The sequence below is a fragment of the Saccostrea cucullata genome, unplaced genomic scaffold (assembly GCF_032062105.1).
Source record: "Saccostrea cucullata isolate Sc308-1 unplaced genomic scaffold, CSIRO_AGI_Scuc_v1 ctg4905, whole genome shotgun sequence".
Classification (NCBI taxonomy): domain Eukaryota; kingdom Metazoa; phylum Mollusca; class Bivalvia; order Ostreida; family Ostreidae; genus Saccostrea; species Saccostrea cuccullata.
In genome coordinates, this window is record NW_026930791.1 from 13,516 (window position 1) to 35,536 (window position 22,021).

General features: G+C 31.7%; 2 protein-coding genes and 1 long non-coding RNA gene across 3 annotated transcripts; all 3 read right to left on the bottom strand.

Moving 5' to 3' along the window:
• Nucleotides 1–1,080: 1,080 nt before the first annotated feature.
• LOC134230111 (somatostatin receptor type 4-like) lies at nt 1,081–2,124 on the bottom strand. Its single transcript, XM_062711894.1, has one exon. The coding sequence runs from the start codon at nt 2,122–2,124 to the stop codon at nt 1,081–1,083; it is 1,044 nt and encodes a 347-aa protein (XP_062567878.1).
• A 9,563-nt stretch (nt 2,125–11,687) lies between these two features.
• On the bottom strand, nt 11,688–16,529 carry LOC134230108 (LHFPL tetraspan subfamily member 7 protein-like). The gene is made up of 3 exons (XM_062711893.1): nt 16,317–16,529; nt 13,463–14,503; nt 11,688–12,011 (listed from the first exon to the last, which is right to left on the bottom strand). Exons 2-3 carry the CDS (start codon nt 13,842–13,844, stop codon nt 11,785–11,787), a joined length of 609 nt encoding a protein of 202 aa, XP_062567877.1. The 5' UTR covers nt 13,845–14,503; nt 16,317–16,529; the 3' UTR covers nt 11,688–11,784.
• Nucleotides 16,530–18,444: 1,915 nt separating this feature from the next.
• Nucleotides 18,445–20,369, bottom strand: LOC134230109 (uncharacterized). Its single transcript, XR_009984277.1, has 3 exons — nt 19,747–20,369; nt 19,368–19,500; nt 18,445–18,976 (listed from the first exon to the last, which is right to left on the bottom strand). It is a non-coding gene; the product is annotated as an uncharacterized LOC134230109 (long non-coding RNA).
• Nucleotides 20,370–22,021: the final 1,652 nt, after the last annotated feature.

A 22,021-nucleotide genomic window follows, 5' to 3' on the forward strand; every position in this document is an offset into this window, starting at 1 on the left:
TCACTGCATTGATCTAAACTCCTATTTCAAATTAATGAAAACAGGACGTGGGTCTAACAGTTTTCAAGAAGAACATTAAAATAATGTTCAGATAAAATAGTGCTGTAGAGAAATTTTTAAAAGAGATACTAATAATCTGAGTCTCATATAAATATGCTATCTCACCAAAAATAAAAATAAAACTAGTGAAATATGGAGTAAACGAGGAGTATTCAGGCTCAGAAAACCCTTCAAAGTTTATGAATCAGAAACATTGCAATTCTGTTCCTCTATAACATCAGAGATAGGACCAAATGAAATTACATGTAGTTCTTAAAGTCCAATGTGCGTGCGCTTTTTCACGAATCAAATTTTTGGAGCGGTCACCATTAACTTGCAAATTAATAAGGTATTTTCTGCAAAGATTTTAAAGAAAAGCTGCTAAATATCGCTCATTATACATGTATATATTTATACGAGCATATAATAAATTTTATTGTGGTACTAAATCTACTAATTAATGAAAGTTTTAAAATAATGGACCTAAATTTTTCATCAGGGTTTTGATTTTATAATTCTTACTCTCATTACTAAAATTTTAAGGACCAATTTCATTATTTTTTTTAACAATCTTTACTTTGATCTTTTTGAATGTCTTCTCCCAGTATCTATTTATTTCATGCCATTTAGCACATCTACCTTTTGTGTAAAGAATTTCATTTCCTCTTTTTCACTCCTTATCTAAATTAACTCTTCTTAAATTGAATTTTTAACATATATTTGTTGCTTTTAGTATGAATAAAGAGACATCAGACATTAATTGAAGATAAAAATTCAATTCCATCCTTCACGTCGAGCACGATATTGAGCGATTTCTGCGACAGTAACATGTTAATGACACATGCAAAGAATAAATCCCACCATTATAACCTATAGCCTCTGGGAGTCTTCAACTGGAATAGATCTATTTACATATTGGAGTATTAAATGCAATATTGATAAACACGTGCACAACACATTGTTTGTAATGGGTTACTAATGTTGGTTTTTGGCAATACATACTTCCGTAAAAATTCAGTTTTTAAGTTATAAAGAGGAGAATTATGTTGTTTCGGATACACTATGCTGGGAGCATTTAAATCTCCGAAATGTAAAGATACTCTTCAATCCAAGACGAAAGTTTGCACAAAAAGCAATATAAACTATAAAGTTCGCTGTAAATGAAAAATAGTACATATTCTGAAGAATTTGATTGATATAATAATCCTGTAAATTAGATGAGTCTTCTTCATTTAACAAGAACGAGATCTGGTAGCAGAGTCTAAATATAAAACATGGACTGCTGAACACCACATGGGACAGACTGATCAACAAGAGAACACGAGCTATTCGGAGGAGGGACCTCTCTCGTCTTGATATCCTGATATTTGAATGATATCTAAAGAACGAGACTCTGATATCTTTCATAAGAAGATGTCTACCAACACATGCACAAATGATAGTTATTGTAATTATTCCTGGTAGCAAGAAGGTGACTACCATGTCAATGAAGAACACCAATCGTGTCAGCAGGGCTCGCTGGTCACTTCCTGGTGTACAGACTAGCATGTTGGACCTTTGTTCCACTCGTGTGGACCATAGTGTCGTAGAGTATAGAAGAAGAGAAGTGGCGATAAGGCAAGAAACAAGAATTTTAGCCTTTCGACGTTTACATACGAACCTGGCTGCTCTGATATGGTGGACAATGACATAATGTTCAAAGGTGATTACAGCAATCAACCAAACCGTCATAAAACTGCAGACATAGGTCAGAAATACGACCAGTTGACAAATTCTATTTTGATTTATGACTGGAACATTTACCACAGCTAACCATGACAGCAGAACTAACAGCATGTAGACACTGGTGAAACAGGACAAAAACGCCAGGTACAGATTGGAGGAATTCAGACGAAGGTTCTTTGAGGTGAAGACACGTGCCGCAGTAAGGTTACCGAGAAACCCTATCACACAGATAACCGGCTGAACGTAGATCTCTGTTATCCTCCAAGCATCAATTAGTGCTTGGCTTGGTATATCTTCCTCATCAGCGGATTTCAAAATTTCAATTAGGATGGAATAGTACTCTTCGATACTGAAGTTCATTTTTCTGAAAGGTTCTTGGTGGATTATCCTTTTTGAATGTTTTCACGGTGTCCAGACTGTCGTTCAAAGTGCGTTCTGAAACATCGCTGATGCTTTTATTTTACACTGCACACTTTTTTCCTTTGTAATAGCCATCAATCAATATTTAGTAACATACCTTGTGTTACGATAATGGTTTCTTATCAGCATATTAGCAGTGTGATATTACCATTCGATGCATCTAAATGACTGATTTATTAAAACAAGGTTATAACATTTCTGGGATTTCTGGTCATCTTATCACGTACTTCCGGATTTGTTGGACGACATAGACATACTAATGAATAAAGTTTGTCGGACATATTAATTTTATTTTATTTGAATAATGTGAAAGTCGCCTGAACTTTTCAACAATACCGCCTGATTTATCCCAAACATGCCACTCAATCTGGAAAGATAACTGCATTTGCTGTGTTGTACATGCTATTGGTTATTTACAATCGTTCACTTCATGTTATCAAATTTTTAATTAAGTGGGAGACAAATCAGTGGAGATTGTCTATATCTTACTTTTGATATTGCAATCATGTCCATGTGTTCGTTTGCGTTCAATGGGTTGTGATTAAATAAATTGTTTGCAGAAAACTGGAATATAGAGAGGGTTTTATTGTTTGTTTAAAGATCAGCATCAAATTGTTAAAGATCAGGGTTAACATAAGATAGAAACTGATCCAAATTGGAGTGCACTGTGACAGGAATTTTAAGTCAAAATAGACAGGATACCGGATTGCAAAGTGAAAAGAACATGAAAAAAAAAACCAGAAATATAATTTCAAAATGTCGGAATTTACAAATTTACAGTTGTCCCATTTGAAAGTATAAATTATACTTTCGTACATTATCTAAGAAAAACGTAAAATCTCTCTTTTTTAAAGGGGGAGGCAAAATACATCAGAAACTCAAGCAAATTTTTGATGTCGACTTCAGAGTATTTGTGTGTACAATCAGAATGCTTTTCAACAAAATAATTTTGGAAGAGACCAATGACAAACTAATCAAATTTTCAAGTTCATTTTTATTGAAAAATCAGCTGTCAGTGATTTTGGAAAGCCTGGACTTTAATTTATCCTGGGGAATTCTTGTGTATGAAGTTCAAAAGTCGTAAGTTTTAAAGCTGTTTGTTTTGGTAATATCCCTTAATTTCAAAGTTTTCTTAAAAGTTCCTTGGATTTTTAAGTATCCACATTTGATTCACACCACTTCTTGAATATATTGTTGCACAATACTACTGAAGTTTCTCCTTCACTTTTGTTCATATTTTAGTGAGGAGTAAAGAAAGAGGCTTGGTAGAACATTTACTGGAACCCGCTATGTATCTTGGTTTGTAAGGATTCTTATGAAGTTTTGGAATAAATTTCCTTTAAAGAAATATTCAAGAGGCGATGTCTTACAATCAAAATACATAAAATATTAACACTTTAAATGTAGACTGATATGAAAATGCTATACATTTATATGTAACAGTAAATATATGTGAAATCAGGAATTCCATGTATTTCCTAAACCATTCAGTAAATATATGTATACTGGAGAAAATAATGTAATTACTGAAAAGCTAGGAAATTCATGTATTTACTGAAAATTTTAGACAATGTTACACATTTTTACTGAACTAAGCTGGATGACTATACATATCCCTGAAAATATTCAGTAAGTACAAATACTAGTATGCGGTTTTTTAAAGCAGCATTTATTAAGAATTGTTTCTAGAAAGATGACGTTATGCATTAATTTTGAATTCTGGGCAAGACTCAGTGCGTTGACTTTCTAAAACTCCATTAGTGAAAATTAATGGTTTTTCTATTTCGAACCATTAAAATTGTGAGGGTGGAAAATTCTTAAAGTAAAGTTTCATCTTGAATTACTGACTTTAATTTCATTACATTTTATGTATTTTTTTTTGGCATTTTTCACCATACAGCATAACAATTGTTTTAATTGCAAATAAGATTTTTTTTTCAGGGTTGCAAATTTACTGGCAATAAATTCAAAGTAGCATCGTATGAATATCTAATAAAGTAAGAAATAATTGTGAGTATTCTGTGATATTGATAACACATTCCAGAAAATGTAAGCAGTGCATCATTATGCTTTGGGGGATGGGGGTATACATGCATTTACAAATAAGGCATTTTTGAAATTTGTAAATCAATAAAGGTTTATTTTAAATACTATTTAGTCACATATGATGTGACTGATATATGCATTGAATGTACTGTACATCTGTTCATATATATGATTTATATTTTAAATTATCTCTCCAAAACACAGTCAGTAAATATGTGTAAAAGGATTTTAAAAATTCAGTAAACACATGTATTCCCTAACTGAAATCAGTAAATATGTGTATTTCCTAAGCAGAATAGGAATATCATGTTTTCCTAAAATTCAGGAAATATATGAAATTCCTGATTACACATATTTACTGTAACATATACATGTATGAATAGGAACAAAAATAGGAAAATGACGGATGGCTACCAAGAGGTTTTGCAGCATTAAGCAAGAATTTTTTTCACTATATTTTTAACATAAAATATATGCAGTATCTTAACGTTGTGAAATTTTTATCCATGGAAATAGAATCATTTAGAGTTAACGCTCTTAGATTACAATCAATGGAGAGGGAAACAATTTTCTACAAGAAATCAAACGTTTAAAACTGCATTCATTTCTAAAACGTTTATTTATAACATTTGGACATAGCCTATCTATTTATTTCTTCTTAAACATTCATCTGAGATGATAGATCCGGTTTTTCACGTCATTTGAGTATAAATGTCCTTCGTGTACATGTTTATTTTTGTTCACAATGTATATTTATAAATTTTGTTAATTATGTAACACATGTAAAAAATTTCTTACTATGTAATACATTTATAAATTTTACTTGTAATACATTTTTATATTTTGCTTTATTGTAACACATTTCTATATTTTGCTTTATTGTAATACATTTATAAATTTTATTTATAGTGTAATACAATTATATATTAATCATAATAAAATACATTTATTTCATTTTCTTTTAATGTAATACATTAATTAATTCTGTTTATAATGTAATATAGTTTATAAATTTTGCTCACTATGTAGCACTTGTATCAATTTTGTTTGTAATGTAAAACATGTGCATTTTTTTCTACAAAGTAACACATGCATGAAATTTGTCCGCAATTTCATGTAAGTATATTTTGTTCACAATTTAATAAAAGTATGAATTTTGTTCACAACGCAACACAAATATAAGTTTTGTTTACTTTGTAATACGTGCATAATTTTTTTTTTAATACGTAATACATATTTAAGTTTTGTTCGTATTGTAATACGGAAAAAAATTTCGCTGTGTAATACATATTTTGTTCATAGTTTAATATATGTAATTTTTTTCATTCTCTCCGTTTTGCAGCCCAACATTGCTGAATCAAGACATCTTTTTAGCTATATTATTTTTTAAGTAGTGTGAGTAGCATTTTTGAGAATTTTACCTTGCTATTTTAATGTTTCATTACGATGTATGTTAAAGTAATTTAAACGTTTTTCTTTACTAATTAGACTAAAGTAAAGTATTTAGTTAATAATTAAATTGATTCAAAAGAAAGACCTTTGTACAATCAAATATTTGGTATTATTTCAGAAAACAATATTGTACAGGACGACAATAATGCTTGTTAACAATTATTCTATTACAAATCTGAACAACAGAAGTTTATGAATGTTCTTTTTTGTCTTTGAAATAATTTTTGACAATTTTGCAACAGAAATTTTTTACATCAAAGTTGCAGTTCATATTTCTTTAAACAGAAATTTAGGCATTGAGGTAATTTAAACACATTATGTACAACAGTAGACCTATTAGAGAAAATTCCATAATTGTCGAAAATAACAATAATTTTCAAAAATAAATAATTTTTGGATTGAAAAAAAAAACCCATCATCCATGATCAAGAAAATCTTTTCTGATTTATTAACAATTACTTAATGTACATAATAAAATAAATAAGATCTCTTTTTTCTCTGACATTATAGCACAATATCCAAAGTTTAAATATTAAAGTAATAGCGTTTTTTTTTTAACCAGACCTTATTTACAAATAAAATTTCAACTACATGTATGTTAATTGCATAGCCTCTTTTTGTACATTTTTAAATCATTACTTTTATTATTCAGTCACATATGAATTCCATTTTTCTTAACTTCAGATTTATTTTTCTTATTATCTTTTTAAAATTTACCTGTCAACTCACGATGAAAATGTCTTAATAATCATACTCATTTGACAAGAATGTGTGAATGTTCAATCTGTCTTGTGCGGTTACCTAATATGAATTGTATGTGACATCCTTGACGGATTTTTTTGGTACTTAAGAATGATGTTTATAGCATTTCGTTTTAGGTGTTTCTTGTACACAGTGAATTGAATTTATATAATATTTGGAGCTACGAGACAAACAACACCCACTTCTTAATCCAACTGTTACAAATCATGTTTCCTTTAGTTTAATGTGTCCATTAAACTAGTTATGAAAAAATGTTAAATATTTACTGCATAAAGCATGCTTTCTTTTTAACAAAGGCAATAAAAATATTGCCTTCATCCATAAAAAATGGTAACCTTCAACAGCAATATTCCGACAATATTGAAAAGTTTAAATTTATGTTTTGCTCTTTCAGCTGCAAATTAATTGTAATCAAAATGCATTATTTTACCTAAAAGATATGGATCTTCAAACAAAACAGAATGTAACAGTAAACAATCATATTTACTAGGAAAAATATTTTACTTCAATAAAACATGGAGAAAACAAACAATAATCAAGCTTGAAAGACCACTGAAACAATATAAACGAGAGCAGACCAAACACGGACCCCTGAAACCATCAGAGGTGGGATCAGATGCCATGGAGGTGTAGGCATTCACTGTCGATCAGTCATTTCTTGCCATGTGCTTCTTGCAGTGTTTGAGCAAACGAAAAATCCATTGACAATTCAGTTTGTAAAAATTGCACTTACTTCGTATGAAAAACATCAGTCAACATGTGAATGATAGATTGAATTCGCCGTCAAGATCATTTTGTCGAGTATGAACTTGCAAAATGTTTATAGTCTAATTGAGTCTTCTGATATCCTTGTTTCATCAACTTGTTTCTCAAAGGTTACCTTATTTAAGAAATTATTAAATTCCTATGTTTTTCATGCTCTTGCGTATTAAATCAACTGGAAGACAAAAACTCTTCATACAGTTGGAGATGGTGCATGTATATTGTAAAAGGAAATTGGAAAGTTGACGACTGAAAAGTTTGAATCATCACATTTATAATGAGTTGAAAATGCTTTAAAATTGTTTCTTTAAACACATTAGTTATTGTGTAAAATATACAAAAGACAATATCTCATCCTTCGCATAAAAGATCTGAAGGATGATCCAGAACTAACTCTATCACATTTATATGCAATAGCGATAGAAGCATTCGACTTCATGCGGATGTAAGCCAAATAAGTCGATATTTTAATTGTTTTCTAATGTGTTGTGTAATCGTTTACTGAGCGGCCTGTCTCTGTCATGGTAATTGATTCCTCAGTGAGATAACAGAAACATTGACATGTTGATGGATATCATTTCACGGGCATGTTTCATCATCATCATGATTAAATATGGTTCTTTGATGTGTACAGTGTAGTGTGAATTTCTGTGTTCATCATCACTTACTGGAGTTGCAGGAAGCGCTTAACATATTCTGTTTATGATGATGTTTTGTTGTAAGCTGTCAAAATTCGTGTTTTTCTGATAGTGTCACGTGCCACACTATATCATGTAATTGTGAGCACAACATCAACTGAAAATCTGACTTCGTTTCTCAGTGTTTATTTTACTATGAACGTCAGATAAAATGTCGATATGAGTGACACGTATACAACATAAATAACAAAAGCTTATCAAATTTATTTGTTGAGGTGTCTTTGGTACAATTTGTTGATGTGATGTAACTTAGGTACAAAATGTAAAGGTAACTTAGGTACATATTGTACATATACAAAGGATTGTTTGTGGGATTTGACTACCTTTCGATTAAATGTTGCTTGTAGGAATTCAGTTAATGACGTTAACATGTAATTCGTTCATATCCTTTATGTAGGAAATGATATTAGCTGATACACCGTAAACTTCATATAAATCGTAGCTTTACATTTTTCATTTAATACTACAATGGATTGTGTTTCGAGGTTGTATAATTTGTTAATTTTTCTTCAGTATGTAATCACATATGCTTGGTTTTGCGCAGAATTCAGTTTGACTTGAAAGTGCATGAATTTGAATTTCTAATTCAATTTTTTCTTAGACTTGTTGATTTCAAAAAAGACCAAACATCACAAAATTGTTACTGCAACTTGATTCCCCTCTTTCTGTTAAGGTAGGACAAAACACCCGTGGATTCTATTTTAACCCATTTCTTAAAAAGTACCGAAGAAAAGAAGAATAATATTACTATATTGGCAAGAATGAATGATCCCTGTAAGAAAAATAATAAGTTTTGGCATGTTTGTGTCATATTTTGTGAAAAAATAAGAGAATCTTATATATTGGTCACTTGGGGGATTACATTTTGGAATGTTTTTATGCTAACTAAGTGTAATAAACAAGCATATGACAGTCTGTTATAAAATGCAGAGTAACTTTTGTTCCATACATAGTAGAGGAATGATATTTGGACACATATATAAGGAGTCTCCATTCTTTATGTACTACTAAGGTCAAGGTCATATCAAGAGGTCAAAGGTCAAATATTGTGATGAATCTTTTAGTTTTTTTGCCATTGAAATTTTTTTGATCGCAAAAATATCTGAAACCACCGGTTCAATTTTCTATATTTTTACACATTTTATTCTAAGACCCATTTGAATCATTCTGTTGATTTTTTGTAAAAATTGAATTATACAATTTCTCTTAAGAAAACTTAAACTGTCGGATATTTACATGTAAATTTTCATTTCCGACGCTACGTATGTTCTATTTTTACTTAATATTTTACTCAAATTTTCCAGTATCAAGTTGACTTACTAACTTAAAGCAACAAAAAGGTTATCTTTATTAAAAGTATTACACAAATTTGCAATAGATCAATTGATAATTCTAAAATAAGGCTCATTCTCAAGTCTAATGTCTGATTTCACAATCTTCTTACAGGGGTCTGATAGGCCATATTTCAGACTATGTGGGCAAAAAATGTGCGGTTGAAATTCTTTCATATCATATATAAAGAGAGATTTTGTATCCTAGAACAAAATATCAAAGTTTCAGGAAAATTGAATTTGAGGAAAAATTTGGCCTATCTATTGTGTCCTACCTTAAGGGTACTTACCACAAACAAAAAATGGATGCGAGGGTTGATATATATTTTTTGACTGATTTTGACTTGTAATGACATAAATAATAAATCCCTGAAATATAAAGAAATCGTAGGTTCTCCTTGGTGCTTAGATTTGAGATTTTAGTTTGCCTTCTATATAATTCCATACAAAATTTTGCACAATTTTTTAACTTTATGATAAAATCTTATAAAATTCTCCCACTCTACTTGAAAAACATTATTCAGGTTATCAATTTAAATGTAAATCTATGAGAAATAATGCTGATTTCTGAAAAAGTTTGTGTTATTTATCCTTAAATAACAAAACTAAAACACATCCGTGAAAATTAAATGAAAGTTGTCTGTTTACCTATATTCTATAACAGAAATAAATGGAGATTTCGAACAGTATTCAAGCTCAAAAATCCACTAAACAATACAAAATTGAAGCAAAGCAAATACAGACCTCTAAGACATCGGGAGCATGATCAGATCCATGGAAGAGTGGGCATCCCCGCCGCGTGTTCCTTGTCATAATAGTAAAATACATGGAAAATCCGTCAACAATTTAATGTGATTAAAATGGCCTAACAATAAGTATTAAAAAATATTCAATCAGCATTTGACTTAATATGATAAACTGTAGCTGACAAGGTCATAATATCGACCATAGAACTTAAGAAATGATGTCTATAAATAAGACTGCTGATATTCTTGTTTCAGCAAAATATTTGTCAAAATATTACCTCCTATCAAATCATCTGAGAGATATAAACCGCGTATGCAGGTGATGAAGCCATTGAAGGCGTGTTGCTGCATTAGTAAGGGAAGTTGGCGATTGAAAGGTTAACAAATCTTAACAGTTCCTTGTACTAAATCATTGTGGTCATTTCATATATGCAGAGTCCCTGTGGAAAATGTCTTGCACAGAATTCTGTACTTTCTGTTGGATACTGTCATTTTACTTCTTGACTCTTATTCAGATATTCTACCTTATATCTGTGGTATCAGCATAGCATATCAGTATACCTAATATTGATCACACGTCTTACATTTTGGTATATTTCTTATGCTATATTTTTATAGAAAAAAGAAAATTACATGAAACAATTTTCCTCACTAAATTCTTAAAATAAAAAATTCCATGTCTTTGCTGATTAGCAAAACGGGAAAGTACATGCCATAAAGTAATTCGTTCTGAAACACGTATTCATAATTGATTAAGACAATAAACAAAGTATATTTTGACTGGTGAACAGTTCGGCCGGGCTGGGAATTGAGGCTGACACTCACAGACAGATGCATCCTTAGATTCTGTGAAGAATATTTATATTGACGTACAGCAATTCTCCTGTCAAATTATCGCGAAATAGCACGGAATCGTCACATTTGATAGCTATTTGAGAGTGTAAATTTGAAGATAATACTTTTTTTCACCCTTTGTTTACATTTATCTTTGTGCAACTTGTTATCAGGTCCTTATCGAAACAAACCAAATACACGTACACAGTACATACATCTATCAAGGAGAAATCATAACGACTCATGAAGAATTTCGATGATTTGTTCAACGTCATTTACAATGAATTTTTCGCAGTGATTTTACACTGTGGTTTTCTTCTTTGATGTCTTTCTTTCTCGATGTGATTATTACTCAGGAAAAGAGGTGTCATATGATACTCTAGAGATTATTTTTGGCATTACATTTTAGTTCAGTGGAAAATCCACAAGTTTCAATAAATTTGACTGCAGACTCAGATCCCGATGGAAATGAGTTTTCCCTGACGATCTTCATTATATTCCTGAAATCGGAAACCAAATCAATTTTGCTATGATTGTAAAGATAAAGAGAAATGTAATAGAATTTGTATCACTGTAAACATTTGATTTTCTTTTTTTATTGTATAATTCGGTTTTAAATATGAAACAGCACGTTTAATTGACGAAGATGATTATCAGGCAATTCAATTTTTCAAGCACGCAGCAAAGTAACGTGAAAACTTAAAATGCACATGTTTTATTTTCTTGAAATAACTCTTAGCATTTTTTTTACAACTACATGTACTAAGTATGTGTTCTTTAAAATAAATTTTGTGCTTTCAAAAGCGTATCTTTATTCCTTTGTAAAATGTATTCCATAAACTGCTCGCTTAAAATAAATATCGAACACGATCGCAATTTGTATTAACATGTTTTTAATATATAATATGACTCAAATTCACGGAATGATATGAAATAATGTTCTAATACTCTTAATGTCATAATTCACAGTCAAACGGGTATTCCTTCCATGACGTCATCACGCTTGATCCACCTAAAACTCCACAGGATAGGACAGAAGACTGACAAAGCCACGCCCATTATGGCCAGCATGTAGCTCCACCCCACGCTACACTGCCCTGTATAATAGGGTCCTGCCGCGGAACCACAATAGTACCGAAAAAAATGGCTTCCAAATCCGAGGGGGTAGGTCAGAAGAGCAGACATTACGACGAGCACTGGAAACAATTGAAGAAAGGGAGTGATTATTATATCTTTTATGTAATATCACTTCACATCCAAAACATACCATAGTTACAAAATAATACACTGTATATAAAAAGACAACTTAATCGCCCATCTACATTCCAATGACTAGCAAGGGTATTTTTGATATTTCATAGTATAGCATATGTTTACATATATAAGATCCATACTTATAAAAATTTTGTTTGCCTAAAACATTAGCAAATATGATATATTGTTGGGGTCACCATTAGCCTTTGTTGATGAAACTAATCTACGCGAATTTAAGCTCTTAAACTCTTTCGTGAATTTTCAGTTCTGTTAGAAACGATATCTTTGTATTTGAATTAAGTTCATATTAAAAGGACTTCGCACTACTTATTTTTCACTTTTCTAACTTGCTTTGAAATAATTTGAGAATCTTTCTGTCGAATTCGAATGTGGATTTTTTTTAATTTTTTTTTTTTCAAATTCCAGAAATTAACCCTTCCATTGATCGCCATTTTAAATGTACAGTAGCAGAATTAATTTTTATCTGTTTTCTCTCTCTCTCTCAAATGCAAGAAAAAAGCTTGAAAGTATGTTGTTTTTTAAAGCATGTTAAATAACCGTGTCCCTTTAGTGGTCCTGAGGAAATTTTTGACATTATCAAAAAGAAAATAATCTTTTTGACCCCCTGATCGCGGGTGTGTGTTTGTGTTTTGTAAGATAATAAGCTTATTAACAAGACATTGATAGTTTTACCACATGTCCCTCCAAAGGATTACAGATAACGGCGCAACCAACGGCAAAGTTTCTGAATATTGCTAAAAAAAATCGGGCCGATTCAAAGAGAGTTTTACTCAGAATTTACGATGTAATGCTATATTGTAAAGATTAGATTGAGATGCAGAAGGTGCCACACAAGTGTCGTGTTGGCTAAAAAATGGAGCTTTATTGGCGTTTATTGCCACTACTGGTAATGTACTATTATGTATGAACGCACTTTTGACTTCAGCAAAACGTTCGATTTATCAGGTCCTATAGACACGAGCATGGAGCGGCGGTAGATAATTTCCTACTGTTTGAAACCATTTTTGTTCAGATGGCGGATGCTGTAGGAAGACAGTAATTGATTGCTTAATTATTCATTTTGTAAAAGTACATCCAGATCGTTTTCTTTCCCAATAACTGTTGAATTTTATGAAAAATTGAATTGAGTTTATTTATTTACTATCTACATGTAGAAAAATACTAACTCGGACCCAATATTTAACAAAGTAATAAATGAGCATCACAAAACAGCAAAGGATTTTCTCTCCTTACTTTTCATTTATATTTTTGTTTTCATTTGGATTCTTCTGTACTATATAGACTGCATTTAAAGTATTACATGTAAAAAATTTACATAGAATAGTTATCAAACTAGCATAATCCTAATATCCATTAAGTCATATTGCATTACCTGCAGTTGATTGAATATATTTCGTTGTTGTGGACACATATTTATCCCATTTTCCTTGGATGAAGAGCGACATAAGTCCAGTTAGTACACTAGCAATGAAGAGGAGAATTCCAGAAGAAAACAGGAGAAATGCCGCCCTCCAGGTCCCTGATGGAATGTTTCCTATGTGTAACTCTTTCCCGTAGGGCAGGCACTTCCTCTGTAGCGCACTGCCATGTACATCCCCTCGTTCCTGGGTGTCTAAAACACAGTACTTCTGTAGTCCAAACGAGTGGACATTGTCTGGGTGTAGTACCCATACCGGCTGTAGCAGACTCACAGACCACACGGCTGCAATAGCGGCGGTCAAAAGTATCCAGAGACAAAACACGAAAGATACCATTATATTTCATTGTAACAAGTAGATCGCAGACGACACACAGCGAGGCGAGCTCCCTCCATCCTTTTTGATGTAAGATTAACGACTGTCCCTCTTTCACTAATTAAAACTGTTAATACTTTTTACATTTTCATCAAATAGTGCTTAGGTATTGATTTTACATCCAAAGCTTTTACTCATCAAATGGTCCAAATGTTTACTTTCCTTTTTACTCTTTGAAAAGCCACTTTCGATCTAAAACAATAAATCGATCCCCTCATATATAAAACATCACAAGAATCAAATATATATGGAAATGCTCTTCATTACCATCGTTAGGGTACAAGAATGAGAAAATCAACTATCGTTCCTGTGAAGTCTTTATAGAACCTATCGCAGCAAACACCTGTAGACGGGGTTATTTCCCGAGGGACTAATCCTATTAGGTCCATTCACATCTGATGTATATATCTATGAAGAGTTGTTAACTCAATCAGTGGATGAAAACCAATACCACGGATACTAGAAACCTGAACCCCGCTTTATCCCCGGCTCCTCACGATAAAAAATATCCCCTGTTGATACTTCGTTATCGGAAAATAAACCGCATCATTGCTGTCATGCACTTCCTTTGACTTAAAACTGACCAACCATGTTCTGCATTCTCTCAATAAGCCTCTCCCCTTGTAATTAAGAAACAAAACACATTATATTACGCTAGTCATGAAGCACGTGCGCGCATGCTGCGATGGTACAGAGTCTCCCACTTGGAATAACCAAATTCAATGCAATATCTCTTCCCCTCTAATTTAAAAAGTCTTTGAAATCCTGCATGTTAATAGTTTTCAGGTCTTATTCCGGATAAACTAAACCAACAGGAAATCTTGGGGTATCAGAATTTATGGTGTCCCCGGCAGTGAATTAACTTTGTTTGGATTAAATCTTATTTTCAAACAAATTTTATGAGAGCATGTTTTTTATATATTGAGGTACATATGGTTACAAGCTGAATAATCAATGCCCTGAAATTCAGCAATTTTCTTCATTTTGAGCAATTTTGCTCTGCGCGGAATTGAATTCTCCGGAGACACCTGCCTAAAACTGAAATTGAGCTACTTATGCCTTTATTATTTCTTAAGTGAAACTTGATGTTTACTTTTCGACTTTTATTTTGTTGGCTCCTGTTCAAGTAGCTTAATTTAAGGCTAAGTGTGAAGTTTTGTTTCTGACAATATACAGAAATTTCCCATTACTGCTAACGTTGGATTCTATATAATTCATAAAAATAATCACAGTATAATATTTTTGAATTTATTTCATTTTTCTACATCAATACAATTCTAAAAAGCATATTAGTTAGAATAAAGCGAATTCTTAAAGGCCAAGCTGAAGTGCTCATCAATTCTGTCACGGCTTATATAGATAGTAATCCAATTGTCTTCTAATGAGTGTTTTAAGAGCGAGCGAGAGAGGAGAGAGTATGTTTGCCTTCCTTTGATGACCCGAGTGTTCCTTGATTGTAGGATCACACAGGATACCCCGGCCAAATCAATAGATATACCATCGCCACACTCTAACACGCAGTCTTACACGATAAAACACTAAATCCACAAATTTAATATCTCAATGATTTCATATACTTATTCCACATAACCAGTTATTTGTTAAGACTGGGACATCTTGTTTAAACATTTTTTTCAGCAATAATAGCACACTTTATATCGATGATTTGAGCAGATATCTCAGAACACAAGCTTTATCATTACTTATAATCTGTTGCTTTAATTAAGTGCCTGTCATACCTTTATATATTACACGTATTCTATACATATGGAATTATTCTTTTTATCCAGTGCATTTAAATGCATCGTCTGAAATTTGATATATAGTAGAATTGTTTCTGGCATCTTTGCAGGCCACGAGTTTTGTGTCCATTCTGTGGAAATAAATTGGACACAAATCATGCCAACTCCGTGGCTTGCGACGTAGTGTTTCTGAGAGAGTTGTTTTGTGTTCTCAAATTGATTAAAATTCTTTGGTAAATAACTAAGGTGTAACTTAGTTCTAAATTAGTTTAAATTAACATTCAAAAGATACTGAGTATTCAAAAATAAAAAATAAAAGAATTCAATGAAATATGAAAGTCAACACTATCATTGCAATGTTGAATATAATGCAATAACTGAAAACCAAAAAAAGAGTTGATTGGAACATGCATGCTTGAAAGATAGAATTCAAGCATATTTTCAGATTTTTCATTATAGAATATAATTTCGAAGCAATTTTTCAAAGTTTTGAATTCCAAATTCCGTTAAGATATGTATTGATTCTTATATACTTCAAAAGACCTGTACTGATAACTAATCCCACGCCAGAAACATCCAACCCTTTAGTTTCTCTCCTTGTCACACTTATTGAATCTCATTTCACTTTCCTTGAAATAAATAATTTTTACCTTATCTAACCGATTTTGATTTAAACTTAACCAATACAAACCTTAACACGGGACCCCTCGTACAATACGCCTCCTCTTTAACACTGTATAGCCCAGAATAAGGTTCTATTGTCAAGTAAGAAGCATCACTAATGATGGTCTACAATGTATATACACGACTCCTTTTACAATTTCTAACTGGAACAGTCTTTAACGTTGAATAGATGCAAAGTTTTGTACTCAAGTTACACCTTTGCCGGATAGTTATTTTCTTGGTAATTCTGCTGTTTTGACTTGAGTTGTTTGAAGATTCTTCGAGTGCAGTCAAAAGCAAGCAATGAGATAACAACAGAAGTGCTGGAATATAACAGAATTGTAAATATATGACAGTCCCTGATCAATAGTAACTCAATTGTACATAATAGCTTTCCTTTAATCCTTTGTGAATACATACAATTTTCACCATCGAAAATCTCCTGTTCAGTGGTTATGAATGATTTTGCATGGAGTTTTTTGCGATGGTGTTGTATCGAGGAGGCTACAATGGAATTCCTTTAGGACTTGTGTAATGTCTTTGAAATGAGCTTTCAACAATTCTTTATGCCTTGCCAAGTCAGTGCTTTGATGAATAAAATATGAAAAGAGATCAAGATTGGAGATTCGTAGCGTTATGTACGTCAAACGTAATAATTTAAAAACCATAAATCATCACTTTTCAAATGAATGCAATCAGCATAGCTGTTAAAAATGCAATTATTTCCAAATTTTTATTCTTTTTTCTGAAATGCAAAAACAATTAAACATATATTGTCTTAAATGATTAAAACTAAGTGTATTTGTCAAGGCGACAATGAATTGTATTGAAGAAAACTGTCTCCGATGCTGATCAGAATTCCGATGAACTGGATTTATTGTGACGTTTTTAATCAATGACATGGAGTCCTTCAAAAACTGTCAAGGAAAGGCTTATAACTCTCGTACTCGGGGTCTGTTTCCCGTCAATCAATCAGAGCAACACAAATGCTTTCTCCATTCCATTCCATTTATCGCTGTCTATTTATACACTTGAGTTTCCGATATGGACCATTGTATACTCCAGTGACAGTATCCCCAGTACATCCCAGACCTGATTAGCGACCAATTACCCGAGGTCCCCAGCACCGTCTGTGTATTAATGTCATGCCAGTGAGGCCTGGTGGGAGAACAATCGTGACATTACCCACTTAACAGTCTGCTCCTGAAGTAGACTCCCCTTTATTGCAGATTTATTCTTAAGAGATGGTAGTTAAGTATAATAGCAATGAGTGATTACCATTCTTGTGTCTGATATATCCATAAAAGGCTTCGTGCTTTTAGAGGCTGTCTAGTAAAATTTCTTTTTTCAGGAGCAAAAAGATTTTTTTGGCCTTATTTAGGTTTTTATATGATGCAATATAGATAGGAAAATAAAGTATGTATATTTCTTTCCCATTTAAGGGCATAATTTACTTGAATGGAACTAGGCCAGTCGTTGCATTAATTGTCTAATTTATACACGTACCTGAAAGGCTTCTTTTTTAAGAATGCGTCTAGTAAAACTAATTTTCTTCCTGAGTAGAGAGGTGGGATATATTTTTTTCTAATCAAGGTTTATATGCTGCACAGACAGATATTCTGTGATCAAAGGGAATGATGTACTTAAATATAGAAGCTGGTGCCACTTTCTTTCTTTTTGTGTACCATAAAAATTAATTTTACCCCTTAACCCCTGCGAGACGATCATGAATAATTCATGAATTTCCTTGAATTTTTCATGAATTTTATTCATGAAATGTTCATGAAATGTTCATGAAGATCCTATGAACTTATTATTGGACATTTTCAAATCATGAATTTTTATTCATGAAAGAAAATTGATGAATATTCATGAATATTTTTTTTCATGAATAATTCATGAAGAGTCATATTCATGAAGATTCATCATTTCAAGAATGTCCAATAATAAGTTCATTGCATCTTCATGAACTATTCATGAATAATTTGATGAATTTTTTCAGGAATGTTCATGAATGAATAAAATTCATGAACCATTAGCATTCATGAATATTCTTGCTTATTTGTAAACAAAAAATGCAATATTATTATTCATGTTTTATTCATGAAAATGCATGAAGTCATGCTAAAAAAGTAACAGTAGATGATTTATAATACAGCATCTTGAAAGATGCCACAGAAATGTTGTTTGTTTTCCAACCATGGCAACAAAATCTTTGTTAAAAAACTTAAAATAGACAATTCTGACACATTAAACCATAGTAAATGAGAAATGTAGTTCATTCCTGGTAAAAGTATAAAAAATTTCAATTCAAATGCAACTCTTTGCAGAATGTTTAACCTTACTTGGTCAAAAGGAGAGGGGGATCCTAATCCTCAGCATGTTTCAAATTGTGTTTTAATGCCAGAAATTGAACAGTTTTTAATTCCAGTCTAGGAGAAAAGTTTGTTCAGCACCAGGGTAACAGTTTTCAGTGCTTTCAAGCAGTTTGAGCAGAGATGGTCAATTCAAAAATCCTTATTGTCTCTCCATGTGGAATTTCCAGAATTTCATCATTTGGATCCTTTGATTGAATATCATTCATATTTTCATTTCTTTTTTTCTTTCTTTTTCAAGAGCTCAGATTTTTGTGCAGCCAGAGTTTCTTGTCTTCTGCCCATCAACATTTGTGAACTGCTTCTCTTTTTCCTTCAAAAAGAAAGATTTTCTGAAAGTACTTATGATTGTAAAACATAAGACTTTTTTGTATTTTCTTGCATTTTAGTTTCATTTAATTTTGCATCAGAGACACTTCCAAATTAAAACATTCTGAGTGGAATTTAAGCCTATTTTCTTGGACCGCCATTTTGTAGATCAATCAGGCCTATGAATGTTTTGAGTCTCAGTCTATAATTAATGTGTTATATGGTTGGATCCAAACTCAAAGCAAAGTTAGACAAAAATTGCATTAAAAAAAGAGAAATATTAATTTATCATAATGTGCTTTAATCATGTTAATTAGTTGTAATTTTACAAATAGACAGTAACATTTACAGACAGATTTCTGACTCAGTGATTGCCTCCATTTTTTGCCACTCACCAGTTATGAAGTAGATCGATCCTATATATATATATATAGTCTTCCTTCTTCATATTCTGTTATTTTCTTAAAAAGTTGACAAAGATCAGTGACTGTACTGTTTATTGGACACACCTTGTGAGAGGGTGAAAAACTACAAATTACAAAAGCATAATAAGAATTTGATAAAATATCAAAATCATAAGCAATCATACAAAATTAAATGCGTAACTTTAACATGTGAGCTGAACTGGCTTATGCCTATCGCATGCTGGAAATGCGCGGTTTTACAAAACATTGTAGTTGCAGAATTTAAACATGATAAAATATATTGCGTAATACTGTTAGATGCAGATGATCAAGTTAGATATAAATTCAAGTAAAACAATATAAAACTTACTCTTTAGGGAGGCCAACATCACCAAACTTAACAGCCAAATCGCCAGGCAAACCGCATGGCTACCATAATTAGTATAAACAGAATATTGAACCCGATCGAAATAAAATTATGCAATACGAAAACGGCACAGTGTCAGATTATGCAAATAATAGATCACAAATACTGATTCTTCCACTCTACAAATTCCCACTTCCAACGTCTCGCGCGTTTTCAAGTTTGCGCCTATTCAAAAATGTACGGTAGAGCTAAGAAATACGTTAGTTTCGAATTTCCAAGATTTCTGTTTAAAAAAATTACAAACACTATCTGAATAATTTTTCACTGAAAATACAATTTTTTTTATATCAAAATAAGTTTTATCAATGAAGAATTCGAATTTTTTACGTCATAAATTATACATGTATTGACTTTTAGTTTCGTATAGCAAGTATGGCGGCCCCTTATGACATGATAATAACAATCTCTCGCCCTCAGACAGAATATTCTGAGCTGTGAAGACACATAGGAGAATTAAAACTACAAAATACGAATGTGGATTATGTCATAGATACTTTACAACCATGCAGTCTGTGCTCTATCATTTACGCACGAAGCAAGGGAAACTTTTGACATTTTAACTGCACCAAAATTGAAATGTATATAGCGTTTCGATCAAGGAATAATACGGTACAGTACAGACAAGTGATATAATTTTTTAGTTGTTAATAAATATATAAAACGTTTTTTACGCAGCTCACAAAGTTCATTTTCCAGAATGTTTCATTTTCCAACAACTTGTTTAAAGTTTGATGTTAGAGAAAATTCGGTCGAACAAAGTTGTGTGATGAAAAAAGACATTAATTAAAGCACATTATGATGAATATAACTGTTTAATTTAAATTATGAAGAAACACAAGTAATGAATTTGAAAAAAAAAATGCTGTCAATGGTGATGCACTGTTTGTTTAATTAAAATCAAATAAAAACACTAAATGTTTAGAGATTTCATGATTTATTTTTTCAGATGGTGAAAGAATGTTATTAACTATAAATTATACCAGGGCCTTGTTCAACAATTGCATCTGCATGCAACAGTTGTATTATGAAAGTATTGAGTGTTTTCTGTCAATCATTTTTGTCAATTATTTTAGTCTTCATGAAAATTCATGAACATTCATAATACCTTGAACTCTACATTTTTTCTGTCTTTAAAATGAAAATTACCAATATTCATATATATTCATCATTTGTTCATGAACTACATTTTATGAATATATTCATGAATAAAGTTCATGAACCATCTTTATGAACCAGTCACGAACCAGTCATGAACACATCATGAATGTTCATGAACGATTCATAAAAGTTCCTGAAATTATGAATTTCACCTCGCAGGGGAAGGCTTCTCATTACTTGTGTATCAATTAACAGCCACAGAATTTATAGTGAAAATTTTAATATTGAGAATGTTGAATAATGGCTGGATTTCACGGCTTTTTTTGGATTTATCAAATATACTCCAATATCAAATAGCTGCTTGTATTGATGTCGACAAGGCTTTAGGTATAATTGTAAAGTCCCTTGTATTGACCATGCTTTGGGTAGCAAATAACGGCATTCTTTATAACACTATATCTGGCACTGCTACAAAACGACAATGATATGGCTAAGGTCTGCCTATGAAGATTCTTTATGTATGGATGTAGACATGAAATGACCGGTCATCACCCGGAAAGAAATCCTGTCTCAATGCCTCATATAAAGCGGTCACACACATTAATTGAAGGAAGGACGAAAATTTTATCTATGCCTAATGTCATTGTCTTCTTTGCATATCGATGGTTATAACTTGATAATACGTATCTCCTTTTAAAAGTAAAAGTTTGGATAAAACAAATATGAACACCAAACTAGTCGTAAATGATGGTGAATGTTAATTGCCTGTCATTAAGAATAACTCATATATTCTAATACTTTGATAGTTAATTAAATAAATAAATTGATATTATCTATTTTTCATTGATTCGATACTAAGATGATGCTCTAGGTAGGAGCAATTTCTAAAACGATGCAAGCTACTAACGAATAAGTTGATGATACATGGGTATCAAAAGCCCTTTTTGATCAAATAAGATTCGCTTAGAAAATATTCGTCAATGTTGGTGAATGTGTATTGCCTTTTATTAAAACAACCTCATATATTCTTATAAATTCATAGTTGTTAAATAAAATATTATCTAATTTTCCTTGATTCGATGCTTAAGATCATGCTCTAGATAGGAGCTATTTCTTAAAC